This window comes from Labeo rohita, chromosome 3, assembly GCF_022985175.1.
Source record: "Labeo rohita strain BAU-BD-2019 chromosome 3, IGBB_LRoh.1.0, whole genome shotgun sequence".
NCBI classification, from domain to species: domain Eukaryota; kingdom Metazoa; phylum Chordata; class Actinopteri; order Cypriniformes; family Cyprinidae; genus Labeo; species Labeo rohita.
This window is the reverse complement of record NC_066871.1, coordinates 39,738,366-39,751,675: the sequence shown is the minus strand read 5'-3', so window position 1 is coordinate 39,751,675 and position 13,310 is coordinate 39,738,366. Positions and strand designations below refer to the sequence as shown.

General features: G+C 35.6%; 2 protein-coding genes across 2 annotated transcripts; one reads left to right on the top strand and one right to left on the bottom strand.

Annotated features, from left to right (window-relative positions):
- Positions 1-1,169: 1,169 nt before the first annotated feature.
- LOC127163390 (E3 ubiquitin/ISG15 ligase TRIM25) lies at positions 1,170-8,917 on the bottom strand. The gene is made up of 8 exons (XM_051106604.1): positions 8,854-8,917; positions 6,640-6,837; positions 3,255-3,852; positions 2,974-3,069; positions 2,649-2,882; positions 2,088-2,235; positions 1,938-1,997; positions 1,170-1,811 (listed from the first exon to the last, which is right to left on the bottom strand). Exons 3-8 carry the CDS (start codon positions 3,810-3,812, stop codon positions 1,204-1,206), a joined length of 1,704 nt encoding a protein of 567 aa, XP_050962561.1. The 5' UTR covers positions 3,813-3,852; positions 6,640-6,837; positions 8,854-8,917; the 3' UTR covers positions 1,170-1,203.
- A 1,339-nt stretch (positions 8,918-10,256) lies between these two features.
- Positions 10,257-12,271, top strand: LOC127162741 (E3 ubiquitin-protein ligase TRIM39-like). The gene is made up of 6 exons (XM_051105602.1): positions 10,257-10,519; positions 10,585-10,680; positions 11,005-11,235; positions 11,313-11,335; positions 11,417-11,535; positions 11,727-12,271. Exons 1-6 carry the CDS (start codon positions 10,319-10,321, stop codon positions 12,269-12,271), a joined length of 1,215 nt encoding a protein of 404 aa, XP_050961559.1. The 5' UTR covers positions 10,257-10,318.
- Positions 12,272-13,310: the final 1,039 nt, after the last annotated feature.

Below are 13,310 nucleotides of genomic sequence, written 5' to 3'. Positions count from 1 at the left end.
AACGTTACTTCAAACTAATTGCATGCGATTTCTGTGTAAAAGCTGACAGCGTGAGAATGTCATTATTTTTGTATCCTATAAAGTCCTTACCTCGACCGAAATACACCTCAGATGTTATTTGCTTTACAGCTTTGGCCCAAAGAACAGAGTAGCGGATATATTACAGCAGCTGAAATCACATGTGTAGTGAAGAAATAAGTTTCGTTGGTTTCCTTTTGGATTCACTTCCTGGTTTTCACTGCGTGAACAAAACGGGCGTGTCTCAAAGATGAGGGAGATGGTGAAACACAGAGGGAAAGATAAATATTGTTTTTTAAATTTGTTCATTTATTTATTTTCATTTGATCAATTGGAGAGCATTATTGAAATGTTAATATCAAAACATGTAAAATATATTACTTCTAAGCTTTACAAAAAAAAAAAAAAAACAGATTGAAAATCTTGAAAGCAGATCTTGACCGCAACTGATCACAGCTGACATTTCTGCAGAATATGAAAAATACATTTGATATATATTTTGTGATTTGAATCCATGTATTTTGACAATTTAGTTAAACTACTGAATAGTAAAAGACAAATGAAAATACATGTCAGTCAATGCAATGTGAAATAAACAGTACAGTTCTATAAACTATACACAAGTATATATTTTTTAACAGAAGGAATATCATAACAATAACAGACTATGAACTGAGATTAAAATGACTGAACTTAACTGGCCTCTGTGTTGTGATAAATAATTAAGATGTCTGAAATGTAGCATAAACAAATGATTATATATCAATTATAATAATTTTTAAATTCAATTATAAAAAACACAAGCAAAATATGTATGTACAAACAAATCTAAAACATCCAACATAAGAGCATAAATCACTGCACATCAAAATGATCTAAAAATATTGATTTTTGAATAATAAATCATGATTAATGAGGCATGAGAGCATAATCATTTAATATATATTTTGAGAAGAGATTTAATGTAGAAAAAGTGGTTGAATTTTACCCTGTGCTACCCTCTACTGATCTTTTGCTTTTTTGAATAGTTCAGTTCATTTATGTTATAAATTCAGTTCTTTTTATCCACCTTATTTTTAACAAGAAAGCAGCTGCTGCCATTGGGTGTCATTCACTTCCAGTTACTTTACCTGTACAAAATCAGCCTGTTATGCTGCTTTGTGCTGCAAACTTTTAATTTTCATTTCACCAGGAAATATCTTTAAGAGAAAATCTCACAGTGTCATAAAGACAGCTTTCTTCCATGTTGCAAAATGAGGTGGATACGTGTTTTTTTTTCAGGTCTATGATCCTGGCAGATGAACCAGCTCCAACCTTAAATGCAGGGTATAAGGGTTCAGTGAAAGTGGTCTGGACTCTGTGAAGGAGAGTCATTGTGTCAGAGACACTGTAGAAGGACAGAGTTCCTGCTCTGTAATCCAGATACACTCCTATTCTAGAGACAACAGGGATTGAGACTTTTTTTTGCTCATGAATGAATCCGAATTTCTTCAGATAATAACCCAGTCTCCATGACTTGTTGTTGAAGCCAAGTGCACAGTCATTAGTGCTTCCTTTACGTTTAATTCCTATGTAACAAACTCCTACAGCCCATTCATCCCCACTGCACTCAACCTCCCAGTAAAAGCGACCGTACAAACCATCTCTAGACAAGATATAGGGACGCTCATTAAACCGCTCTGGTTGATCAGGATATTGCTGAGCTATTTCTGAAGATGATATTTTCCTGTTGTCTTCTGACAGTTTGACTTTTTGGTGTGCAGTGTTTAGATCCAAGTGAAGCTCACAGAAATCTGAGAAAGAGAAATGAACAAAAAACAAAAAGCTTTGGTTCCAAAAGGGCCACACTGTAACACATTATCCACTGCTACTTATCAATTAACAAGTGTTACTTTTCAAGAAACCTCAATCACACTTACACTGCAAAAAATCATTTGAGGTCTTTGGTTCTGGAGGGTTTGAAACATAGACATTTGACACTGAAGAGACAAAACAACAACATACAGTTAATTTGTTGGTTTTACCCTACAGAGTATGAATGGCAATATAACATATCAAAATATTCAGACCTTCTCTGAATATTCTGCCTGTTTGTTGTTGACAGACATCCTCCAAAACCTCCTTAAACATTGAGATTGAAATGTCTTTAAAGAACAGGTGAGTGTGTTGAGTGATGCCGCCTTCAAAAGTGGGTAAAACACTCACAGACTGGCAGCTCTGAAATAAGAAATATACAGCACTGCTTGTTATGACAAAAGACAACAAATAATGTGTAACAGTGAGTAAGTACAGAAACATGGTAGTATACAGTGATGAAATGACTAGGGCTGTGACGGTGTTGCAGTGTTTGGGGATATACAGTTGCAATCAAAATTATTCAACCCCATTACAGACTTTTAGCTGTTTGCAATTAACAAATAAAAAAAAAAGTAATTGGAATTATTCAACACAGCAAATGATTCAAGTGGTTTCCCCAAATTCAACTGAAAATCCAACTTTTAATGACTTCTGCCATCTTCAAATTTTTCAACCCCATTACAAATCCTGTTTATTGGCAAATTTATAGACTTTCGGCTGTTTGCTGTCAAGTTGACAGGCACAACCATAGAAATGACTTTTACATGTATTACCTTCAGACAGTGGATCTGATCATCAGTAATCAGAAGCTTCTTAATCTTGTCTTGTCTTTTTCTGAGTTCTTTTAGCTCTTGATCCAGATGTTTGCGAAGTTCCTCTGCTCTATCTTTCTCAGTTTTCTCCTGAGCTCTGATCTGCTCTTTAATCTCAAAGCGTTTCCTCTCAAGAGACCAGATGAGCTCAGTGAAGACTTTCTCAACATCCTCCATGGTCTCTAGCGCCGAACTCTGTTGGAGACGGAAATATGTGATTTTGGCAGTCTAGCCAAAATGTGGACAATTTTTGTCAAGTTCTCTAAGAAAACATAAAGAAACCTACTGTAAGAAGCTTCTCAGCTTCACTGAGTTCCTGCTGACCTCTCTCTCGCTCCTGGATCAGCTTTTGACATGACACCTCTGTCTCCATTAACTCATCCTGAGGATGTTAACATAAAAAATTAATAAAACAATAATACACAAAAATAGACCCTTTCCTTTCTGGTAAAGTGTGTAACAAGCTAAACTGAAATGACTGTCTAATAAAAGCAAGTAACAAAAAAAAGTATTATTAAAATATTATAATTTATTTATTTTTTATTTTTTTGTTATTGTTGATATTACCTTTTTACTAGTCCATTCGGAATCCACAGACACCACACTGTGTCCTTTATGATTATCAGTACACAAACAACAAATACATTGACCGTCATCCTGACAGTACATCTCCAGAAGTTTCCCATGACTGAGGCAGATGTTCTCCTGAATGTTTCTGGAGGCTTCGACTAGTTTGTGCTTCATAAACGCAGGAGATTCATAGTGAGGCTGCAGGTGAGTTTGACAGAAGGAGGCCAAGCACTGCAGACAGGACTTTACAGCTCTGTTCTTCTCTGTAATGCAAACATCACAGTCCACAGCACCCGTCTGCAGAGCCGTCTTCTGCAGTGTCTCCATCATCTCAGCTATGAGGGTGTTCTTCTTCAGTAGAGGTTTCTGACTGAAGCTCTCTCTGCACTGGGGACAGCGGTATGGCGGCCCCTGTTCTTTCTGGTCCCAGCAGACAGTAATACAGCTCATACAATAACTGTGTCCACAGGGAATCGTCACCGGCTCCTTCAGTCCATCTAAACAGACTGAACAGCTGAACTGATCCACAAACCGACTTGCTGCTGATTCCGCCATTTCTGTGCAGTGAATTTTGACTTCTGTCTTGTAATAAGAGCTGTTTAGCCAAGAAAAGTGAGATGACATATTATATTGACGTGAAAACAAGATTTTACATGTAATCAAAAATAATATGAGAGAAACTTCGCAATAGGAGCGAGTGAATTCCCACTTCTCGCCAGAAGAAGGTGCCCGCAACTTAGTCATCCATCAATTCGTTTTACAAACTGCTGATCCATGGCATACAGCATATATAATAAGGGTCAGTGTTGGGGAAAGTTACTTTTAAAAGTAATGTATTACAATATTGAGTTACTCCCTAAAAAAGTAACTAATTGTGTTACTTAGTTACTTTTTATGGAAAGTAATGTGTTACTTTACTTTTGCGTTACTTTTTAAATCTGGGCAGGGCTTGCTTGTTTGTTTTTAATATAAAAAGTTCTATTTTTGGCAAATGTAAAAGCCTTTACACACTAAAAGCCTCAGGCTTTGAGAAAAGTAAATTCACATCTGTACAGTAGACCACAGAAGAAAAAATATCAACTCTTCAGCAATAAAAAAAAAAAAAAAAAAAAAAAAAAAAAAAAGGAAAACAGAAACAAATTATTAGTATGGCTGAATTGGATCATCGAAGGTCGGCAGCAAAGACTATAAATTTTAGTTAATAAAATGTTTAAATGCATTAAGGATATTTGTATTATTTAACATATTTAATTATTTCATTTGAATCTTATTTTTAGGTTTGCGTCCTGAATTGGATTTCACTGTTTTTATTCATTTTGAGAAATACTGAATCTGTTTTTTTGTGAGTGAGATGAATTTATGCATGTTCACATTTATTCTAGATCACCTTACTCCCGATTTCTCTCAACATGGGGACAGGAGAGCTTTTAATCAATAAATGGGGGGAGTCAGTGGCGTTGCGAGGGGGGGCCTGGTGTATTGTCAAAAGCCCCTGATCTTTTGGAATATGTTGCACTTGAAATAAAATAGGTTGTATAACATTTATTTTGTTATCCAAGTACTTAAAATTCGCCTGTCCATAATGAAAAGCAGTCTGGTTGTGATAGATTACCGCTTACATCACGCGCATTCCACTTAACGCAGCTTTTGTGTCGGGTATTTAAATAGTCAGCTGTTCAGCAGTACCTGTTTCTACCGGCAGGTGAGACTGTTGTCAGACGGCAAGTGTTAAAAAAAATCCCGCCACTGCACTGTCGTCATTCATTTATTATTTTGAGGAGCAGATGAGGTAATAATACAACTGTTCCGCGAAACTGAATAGTTGATGAAGCTTAATATTTGTTTTCACAGTCTAAAATGTGTGTAGTTTTGGTGAAATAAAATAACTGTAATTAATAAATTGTGCGTCATATTAATGTAAATAAGGCGCATTATTCAAAAAAACGTAAATTGTACTATCTTGATAGATATGATATAGCTATCTAGACATATTTATCTAGATATGATATAGATATCTAGACATATTTATCTAGATATGATGTAGTCAGTCACATCTGTTACTGTAATAGTTAAATCAGAAATGGTTGGCTTATGCTATAGCTTGCTACACCTCATTAGGGTTGTCAAAAATTTAGATTTTTCGATAGGCCTATTAGGGCTGGGCGATAAATCGATTTTATCGATTAACTCGAATGTGTAGTTTACATCGATTTGTTTGAATGAAAATCGGTTTTCTCTTTAATATCCGCCGACACTCCCCTCTGGGCTCCAGCTGTTCTGAATGGGCTCAGCCCTCCCCCCACGCATTTACCATATTACAAATACACTAATATATATTTGTATTCAGAAAGGCAAGGGAAACAAATAACGCGTTATATTATTGATATTGATATAATACAACAGTTAAATAAACAAGAAGTTATTATTAAGTGATTTACATTGTCTGACTATAACACTATTGCTTGATTTTTACAATAAATTTACAATCTGTTAACTCGAGCCAGGAAGAGTAATCGACAGATTTGCTACACTCAAGTCAAGGAGACACACACTGATTCTTCCACCCAGGGCCGGTTCTAGACAGGCACATATGGGGGGGGCAGTCAGAAATGTGAAGGGGGCATCATGTGTACACATCATGTTCGAGCACTGTTTTTTTCCCTGTGCTTATAGTAACAGTATTTTCCTTGCTGAATTGTGTTGTTAGCTGTGTCCAAAGCCTGGAGAAGTGGATTGCACTTTGTCAGGCCTCTACCTTCAGACCTGTCCAACTTGGGTGTCCGAAGACTAAGCTCCTGCTGGTATAGCTCTTAAGGTCACTGAGGCACGCAAACCCCCTGACCACAATAAGGTGGCAATTCCCTTAGGGGGGAAACTGAAAAATAAAAATTAAATAAATAAAACAAAATAAAATAAAATAAAATGTCCTTAATCCAGATTTTATCAATCAACGACATAACATTTATCTTAGCTGGGTGGTCTAATTCTCAAAAACGTTTAACCTAAAGTAAGACTTAACACTATAACTAGAATATTTACAAAACTGAAAGGTTGTCTTATGAATAATAAAAAAAATAAGTAAAAGCAGATGGGCTATAGAACAGATCATATTATGTTTTTTTTATTTTTTTTTTTATATATATATATTTTTTTTATATAAAAACGCTGCAGCTTCTTCAAAGTCTTTCCACTCGGTGACCGCGCTGAAATCCGACACAACACTACGTTAGTTTGCGTCTTGACTCATTTGCATACGGACGGTGATTGGATGTTTACCGAGGGCTCTCGGAGGAGTGTGTGTGTGTGCGCTTGTGTGCGTGCGCTGCAGCCTGTGAATGAATACACACAGGGGAGGGACAGAGACATGAGGAAAATCTAATACCGTATTGTGTAGTGTCCCTTTTTCGGCGGATTTTTCCGCTACCGCAGATCATTTTGTCAACTTGTAATATATTCATTTTGTGAGTATATTAACATGTGCTTTCTCAAGTTTTCAAAATTTTGATTTGAGGGGGCAAGACATTTATTTGAGGGGGCACTGCCCCCTCTTGCCCCTGCGTAGAACCGGCCTTGCTTCCACCTAAAAAATAAGAGACAAAAAAATAAAATATTGCTGTGAAAGACATACAAACAGCAATAGAGGAAAGACGACAAAGACATGGCGAGAGATTAACTAGACATACAAACAAAATAAAATAAACAGACGAGACTGAGATACCAGGACAAGAAAATGTTAGACAATTCACAGACAATGAGAAATGCAATTGAAATGCCAGATAAGAAGGACAAAGAACATATAAAGGTGTATATATATATATATATATAGACATACAGTCAGAATACAAAACAAGAGAACAGTCAGAAAGTGGATGATTAACAAGGACAAGACAGACAGAAGTGAGAAATAGAAAAATAGGAAGAATAATAAACAAAACAGGCAGACAGACTGGTCAAGAAGAAAAGCGAAGGTTATAACGAATACAGACAACTAGAGTACTGATAATAAGAACTGTGTTTTGTTCAGTGTGTTCAGAGTACAATATGTATTGGTTTGTTATTTATTAATCATTTATAAAATAATGTAACTGCCTTGCAAATAATCCATGAGTTGGTGGGAGGCAGCGGGGTGAATTAGGGCTGTTTTTTTGGGGGATCGGGGGGGGTACTGCTTAGGGGCTATGCCCCTTATCTCTTCTGACCCTAGCAACGCCCCTGGGGGGAGGGGTAACTGGCGTTACTTATTTGAAAAAAGTAACTCAGATATTTTCTTGTCAATTCAAAAGTAATGCGTTACTTTACTAGTTACTTGCAAAAAGTAATAATATTAGGTAACTCGCGTTACTTGTAATATGCGTTACCCCCAACACTGATAAGGGTATACGTTCCTTTTAAATTGATTATTAAATTAAGTAAGATTTATACATAATGTCTATGACAGAGTTTCACGATGAATATTTTCATTACTGCTGGAGGTGTGATACACTCGTGTGAATGTGATCCCTCGTTGGGCCGGTGTGTTTAGAACGTTCATGTGATCAGCTGTTAAATTCAAATTTGCGCTCTAGCTCGTTGCATACATCACAACTATCCATCCAGTGTTTTCAACTACATAATGCAAATTTTAATTTTCAGACACTGGTATTAGCACAATATAAATGTATAGTTTGTAAAATACACACTGATGTAAAACGGGAATCATAGGCGTAAATCACGGGTGGGACTGGGGGACAGTACCTCCCCCTCATCGTCATACTGTACAGCCCTAAAACTCCCTTGCGAAAATTAACTATGGTTTCTACGAATGTGTGTGGTTATACAAATGCAGTAATAAAAAATAAATGAATAAATAAACAATACTATAATAATTTATTTTACTATAATATAACCATGGTTAATTTTCATAAGGGCTGCTCCAAAACAGTAAGCCAATATAGACATAACATTATTTTTGTTTAAAGCTACTACATATATATATATATATATATATAATTTATTTAAAATCCAATATTTAAGTTATAAAGATATAAAGACACATTGTAGTTGCACGGGTTTCACTTTCGCTTTCACTGTTGTTTCTGATAATCACACGTTTTCAGAGAATCGTGATGACCGAAAAAAAAAAGCCTTGCATTTTTTTTCAGTTACTTGAATGTTTCCCGTTTACTGCATACCTATTATGGAGTTAATTAAAGTTAGCATTGTAGTGGGATAATCACAACAAATGTTGGTAGACCTGGAAGATTTTTATACGAGGAGTTCATTCAAGGGTTTCCCAAATGCATCGACTCAGCTTAATTTACGGTGCTCTTGAAAAACAATATAACACTATAACAATATAAACGGCGATGTTTTTGAGAAACAATATAAACAGCACTCTAAAAAGTGATAAGTTGACTTAACTTTAAAGAACCGACGTAACCCGCTGCCTTAAAATTAAAAAAAAAAAAAAAAAAAAAAAAAAAGTAAATAATAATAATTAAAAAAATAACATGACAGTTCACTTAACCTAAATATAATGTATCATTGTATACGATTTCTTATTAACAGCAGACAACACGATAAAGTCATTATTTTTTGGATCTTATTAAGTTCCTACCTTGACAGAAATGCAACTCAAATATGAACAACAACGGTGTGAAGAACAACGGTGTGACTCTATTACAGAGGTTGAAGTGGGAAATACGTTTCATTTCTGTTAAATTCAAAGACTTCTGGTTTTCAGTGAGTGCGTAAACAAGGGGCTGTCTTAAAGCAGAGTGATATGAAACTGAGAAAGAAGTAAAAAAATATTTTTTCCCATATGAACCACTTATTTATTTATTAAAAAAAAAAAAAAAAAAAAAAAAAAGTCATTTCAAATTAAATTACATTAAAGTTACTTTAGAAAATGAGTTAAATCTTGCATAACTAAAGATGCTGTCATAATTATTATCATCTTGTTACAGTGCTAGTGATGAATATTTCTGAACTGTAATTATTACAATTGCAATTTAATTTATAGGATTAAATAAAAAAAGCCTACCATTTAAAATCATAAAAATATATCTTGCCCACGAATTATCACAGCTGAATATGAAAAATCTGATATATTTGATGTAGCCTAATGTAAAATGCTAGATTAAGTATTCTATGCAAATCTGTGAATTTTGACAATTGAGCTAAATCGCTAAATAATGACAAAGCAACGACATTCCAAAATGTCAGTGGAAGCAATGCATATTGTTCGCTAAATTTTACATAAATCTATATTTTTAGTCTTTTTCTAGACAAAAACAACCTTTGTTCAAATCAATTACTTTGTCTACAAATCTACTATTTAACAAATATTCTTACAAATCTTTAATATCCAACACGTAACATGCTCTTAATGAGAGCATAACAGTTTAATAAATGTTTTGAGAATAGATTTAGAGCCATATTTACATAACATATTTACTAAGCTTGCGCCAAAATAATAATAATAATAATAAAATAATAATAATAATAATAATAAACTGCTATCGGGATGTGCTAAATACATGCAGAGCACAATTAGCACTGAAAAAGCTTGGACACCGTTATTTTTAACTGTTTGCCTATTGTGGGAGTTTCCCTTTCTGACGCAAAATTTAGGGGATTTTTTTTAAAAGACCATTACTCTGTGCTTGAGACCTTTTGCATGACCAGTCACTGAATGGTTAAACTTTAAATCGTTTATTTCAAACTGTGCTGCTCTATATCCAGTTAGCCACTATCATATCATGTTCGAATAATTTTCAAAGTGTGCTGTACGTAAAATCTGTGTTACCTTGCTTACTTAAGGAAATTCTGGTGTTACTGTCTGACCTGCTGCACAACATACCTAAACTGGTCCACCCTCCTAAAACACTTACCAGGAAGCGACTGTCTCATTTCTTTCCTTTCTGATGCTTGGTATAATATCTGTAAACAATCAGATAGGAATCAATGATCAGTGGAGAATAAAGAAAAACGCTTTCAAAGAAGGGCTTTATTTCAATACAAACAGAAGATCTTTGTGATTTCCGTGATTATTCATTTTTGAAAGTAACATTTAAAAAGTAATGTTTAGATTGCTGAAACTCATGCAAACGGTGAAAATGGATTCACTCTCTGTCGAAGAGCCTTCTTGCAGTTTACACAGTGAGACACTCAAACTCTTCTGTCTGGAGGACAAACAGCCTGTGTGTTTAGTGTGCAGAGATTCAAAGACACACACTGATCACACATTCAGACCCATTAGTGAAGCCGTTTCATCATATAAGGTATGGCAAATGTCTCTTGTTACATATATAAAAAAACAGTATCATAAACTTTTGATACATTCTAGGAGGAGCTCAAAACAACACTGAAATCCTTACGAATTAAGGTTACTCAAGGAGTGAAAATGAGAGAAGAGTTTGAGAAAACAGTTCAACACATCAAGGTGAGGAAACATCAGGAGTAAAATACATTTTCATCACAAGTGTAGAGTCAGTTATACTCTTTCAGTCAGTTGGTTATTTTTATACAATATTACATGTTTTATACAAACTAAGGAAACTGACATTTCAAGATTATCTGAGAAAAGATCTTGGTTTGGTTTACTTTGTTACACAACAGTGTTCTTGATAATTCAGTTAAGAGAAAATGTGAAAAGAATGTTTTGTTTTGAGTTTATCATGGATATGAATGATGTAATGAGTTGATGTATATATATATATATATATACATATGTGTTTAAGATAAAGTGAATGCATTCTGATTTCAGTCTCAAGTTGAGCACACAGAGCATCAGATTAAACAGCAGTTTAAAAAGCTTCATCAGTTTCTCAGAGATGAAGAAGCAGCTACAATCACTGCACTGAGGGAGGAAGAGGAGCAGAAGAAGCAGATGATGAAGGAGAGGCTGGAGGAGATCAACAGACACATCTCAGCTCTTTCACACACAATCAAAGACATGGAGGAGATGATGAAAGAAAATGACATCTGCTTTCTAAAGGTCTGATTTCAGATCATGGATTGATTGATTGATGATTGATTGAGTTGTTGATGATAAATTGTGTGTTTGTTCTGCAGAAGTTTCCAGTCTCAATGGAAAGGTGAGTGATCTGCTGGTGTCTCTGGTCTCTCTGCTTCTGATCCAAATCCACTGCAGTTCTGACTCCTGAATGTTCTTCCAGAGTCCAGATCTCACAGCCGGATCCACAGACGCCTTCTGGAGCTTTGATTCATGTGTCACGTTACTTGGGCAACCTGCCGTTCAGAGTCTGGAAGAAGATGCAGGACATTGTCCAAAACAGTGAGTCTGGAGAAGATCTGTGCTCTTACACACTCTGGAAATAATGCATGGGGGATAATGCATTAAACAGATTTAAAGATGTCTGATATGCTTGATTAATAGAATAAGTGTCATAATAATCTTTGTACAGTTCATCCCTAATCATTATATGAACATCAGAATAAAAGCACCTGTTGATTGTGTCTCACCAGCTCCTGTGATTCTGGATCCAAACACTGCAAATCCACGTCTCGTCATGTCTGATGATCTGACCAGTGTGAAAGACATCCTATTGAACAGTCAACCACTTCCTGATAATCCAGAGAGATTTGACTATTATTCCTGCATTTTGGGTTCAGAGGGTTTTAACTCAGGAACATATTGCTGGGATGTGGAGGTTAAAGAAAGTCCATCCTGGAGTGTTGGAGTAACTACAGCATCAAACCAAAGGAAGGGACGTGATTTCTTTAACACTGATGTCTGGAGTGTGTGCCATGGATTGTGTGAACCGTCTGGTTTTCCTGTTGAACAGGTTCTTGAGCGTGTGAGAGTATATCTGGACTATAACAGAGGAACTGTATCATTCTCTGATCCTGTAACTAACACACATTTACACACATTTACAACCACCTTCACTGACACTGTCTTGCCATTCTTCTGTAGTATTTACCATCTGAGGATCTTACCATATAGTTACAGTACTGTAATAGTTCGTAAACGTTACACCTGTAGCTCTGAATCAGTGGCCGTCCAGTGAAATAAAAACTGCAAAACTGAATAACTCTGCCCTAGACAGCTTTATTTAATTTAATTTAACTTAATTTATTTAAGTTTATCTCATCTGGTTATAAGATCTGTAAGGTTTACAGAACCTCAGACACTTTGATCTTCTGAGACGGACAATACACACACAGTGTATTAAGATATAGACATTTGTTTCCACATCTCACTGAGAGAAGATGTGAAAAAAGTCCCTATCCACCTATTCCTTCCATCCACTTCCCCTCACCCATCTCCTCTCACTCAGCTCACTTAGACTGGTCAATAGCATAATATAATGTTCTACATGAATACAAGTGATATCCATAGTCATGTTTGCTATCATTTGAACTGTCACTGTGTGTCTGGTACAATGGTCTCATTCTCACAAGGAGTAAACTAAAAGGTAAACAGATCCTAAAAGTTCAGAGATATATTGCTCACTGTTAAGGTTGTACTATTTCCCAGTGTCTTTCATGCAAATTCCCATCTGTCCCCAAAAGGTGCAAACGATCAAGTCTAGGACTTGATCAATGCAAATTCAAATTGTTAGTTCCTGTCTCCATTTCGGGGGATGTCTGTCTGAGTCTGAAGTACTTAAAGAAGTGTAGCAAGAAGATCAGGGCGCTTTCTGTAGCCAGAATGAGCCCATAGTACGAAGTGTGTTGACACACTTCATACTATGTATTTTTCTCAAGTCCGGTATGCATCTTACTCCTAGACTCATCTTGGAGATTTCTTGTATTGATTTGATATCTTTGAATTGGCTGTATAATTGGCATAATACATATTTACCTGACTGCTAATAAATTGTTACATTTGAATCTATTCTTATTTGCTCTGTAATCATTGACTCTAGTAGATTACGATGTATCCTTGTTACCGCATTTCCTGCATCAGGTTAGTAACGGACTAAAATTCAGCTGAGATGGAGCATAAGGCACACCAGCTGTATCTTTAGAGATCCGGCTAACACTTGGTATTAGTTCAAGTGTACTTAGACTGTAAGGGCTAAAAGGGGTATTTCCGTTTAGGTC

Excerpts from the sequence above, each read along its gene's own strand:
- LOC127163390 (XM_051106604.1), bottom strand. The coding sequence starts at position 3,812 with ATGGCGGAATCAGCAGCAAGTCGGTTTGTGGATCAGTTCAGCTGTTCA. Across the intron at positions 3,070-3,254 it reads CCGAATGGACTAGTAAAAAG|GATGAGTTAATGGAGACAGA; the intron begins GTAATATCAACA and ends TAACATCCTCAG. Across the intron at positions 2,236-2,648 it reads ATCAGATCCACTGTCTGAAG|AGCTGCCAGTCTGTGAGTGT; the intron begins GTAATACATGTA and ends TTCTTATTTCAG.
- LOC127162741 (XM_051105602.1), top strand. The coding sequence starts at position 10,319 with ATGTTTAGATTGCTGAAACTCATGCAAACGGTGAAAATGGATTCACTC. Across the intron at positions 10,681-11,004 it reads AAACAGTTCAACACATCAAG|TCTCAAGTTGAGCACACAGA; the intron begins GTGAGGAAACAT and ends TTCTGATTTCAG. Across the intron at positions 11,536-11,726 it reads GCAGGACATTGTCCAAAACA|CTCCTGTGATTCTGGATCCA; the intron begins GTGAGTCTGGAG and ends GTGTCTCACCAG.